The sequence below is a fragment of the Otolemur garnettii genome, unplaced genomic scaffold (genome assembly GCF_000181295.1).
Source record: "Otolemur garnettii isolate 467f Iridium unplaced genomic scaffold, OtoGar3 scaffold00009, whole genome shotgun sequence".
In the NCBI taxonomy this organism is placed as follows: domain Eukaryota; kingdom Metazoa; phylum Chordata; class Mammalia; order Primates; family Galagidae; genus Otolemur; species Otolemur garnettii.
In genome coordinates, this window is record NW_003852404.1 from 36782449 (window position 1) to 36783555 (window position 1107).

Genomic DNA, 1107 nt, shown 5'->3' on the forward strand with positions numbered 1-1107 from the left:
CGTGTCTTTGTACTATGGCCCTTTGCTCTTCATGTATGTGCGCCCTCGAACACCACAAGCTGATGATGAAGATATGATGGACTCTCTGTTTTACACTGTTATAATTCCTTTCTTAAATCCAATTATTTACAGTCTGAGAAATAAGAAAGTCATAGACTCACTGATAAAAACATTAGAGAAAATAGTTTAGGACTTTTACGAATATCTATTATCTTTTTAATAAAACAATTACAAAACTTTTTGCAGTACAGATGTAGATATGATTTTGTACATGTTGAAAGCCTTTTTGCAAATTGCAATTGTCCTAGCTTTTTCGTGATTTAAAATGGTAGCACCTAATATCCTAAAATATTTGTATCTATTATTCAAAAATATATGTGAAATTTTAGTCATATATTCCTGTCATGCTAAAATATTTAGAGCAGACAATAAATGAAAACATTTTATAGGTTTTCTGTTCTTCATGTGACTTTACAAATTAATGGAATGCTAAAACTGTATAGCTCTCCTGAAAAGAAATTGAGTACGATAAAGCATATAGCAAATAAAGCAATGTAGCCTGGATCGGGGGTGTGGAAACTTTTTGCACTGGCAGGCTGCATTAATTTAGCTGTAAACATATAAGATTGCATTCAAGAAATTTCAATTAGATATACTTAAAAATGTACATTATTTTTTTCTGCCAGTGCTGGCCCCATATGCTGGAGATGGCGGGTTCAAACTCATCGCCAGCCAAAAATTGCTAAAAAAAAAAAAAAAAAAAGTTCCTTATTTTAAAATATCTAACTTCTGCATGCCTAAAAATTTCAAAAACTGAAAACTGTTTGTTAATTTTAATGTTAAGTTTTCATAAACTTTATTATATCACTTTTTGTTAGAAAGCAGTTGAATATTTGGTTGGCGCATGGAGATCCACAGATTCAGTTGATCCTCTAGAGGGTATCTGTCATTTGTGACCTTAAGTAAAATATATATTATTCAATTAACGGTGTCTTCATTTGGATTCGGGAGGGGAATGTAGATTCACAGCAATAAGTGGTTGAAAAGCAGGAAAGCATTTCTTGGGAATGTTGCTGGAGGAGTAGGTATTCAACAGCATTTGCTCAT

General features: G+C 32.2%; 1 protein-coding gene across 1 annotated transcript in view; it reads left to right on the forward strand.

Annotated features, from left to right (window-relative positions):
* LOC100957188 (olfactory receptor 5H8-like) overlaps positions 1 to 190 on the forward strand; it is a 940-nt gene extending 750 nt beyond the window's left edge. Inside the window, 1 exon segment of the mRNA XM_023509676.1 lies at positions 1 to 190. This exon segment is cut by the window's left edge and continues 182 nt beyond it. Coding sequence (XP_023365444.1) covers positions 1 to 190 — 190 coding nt within the window.
* The last annotated feature ends 917 nt before the right edge of the window (positions 191 to 1107 follow it).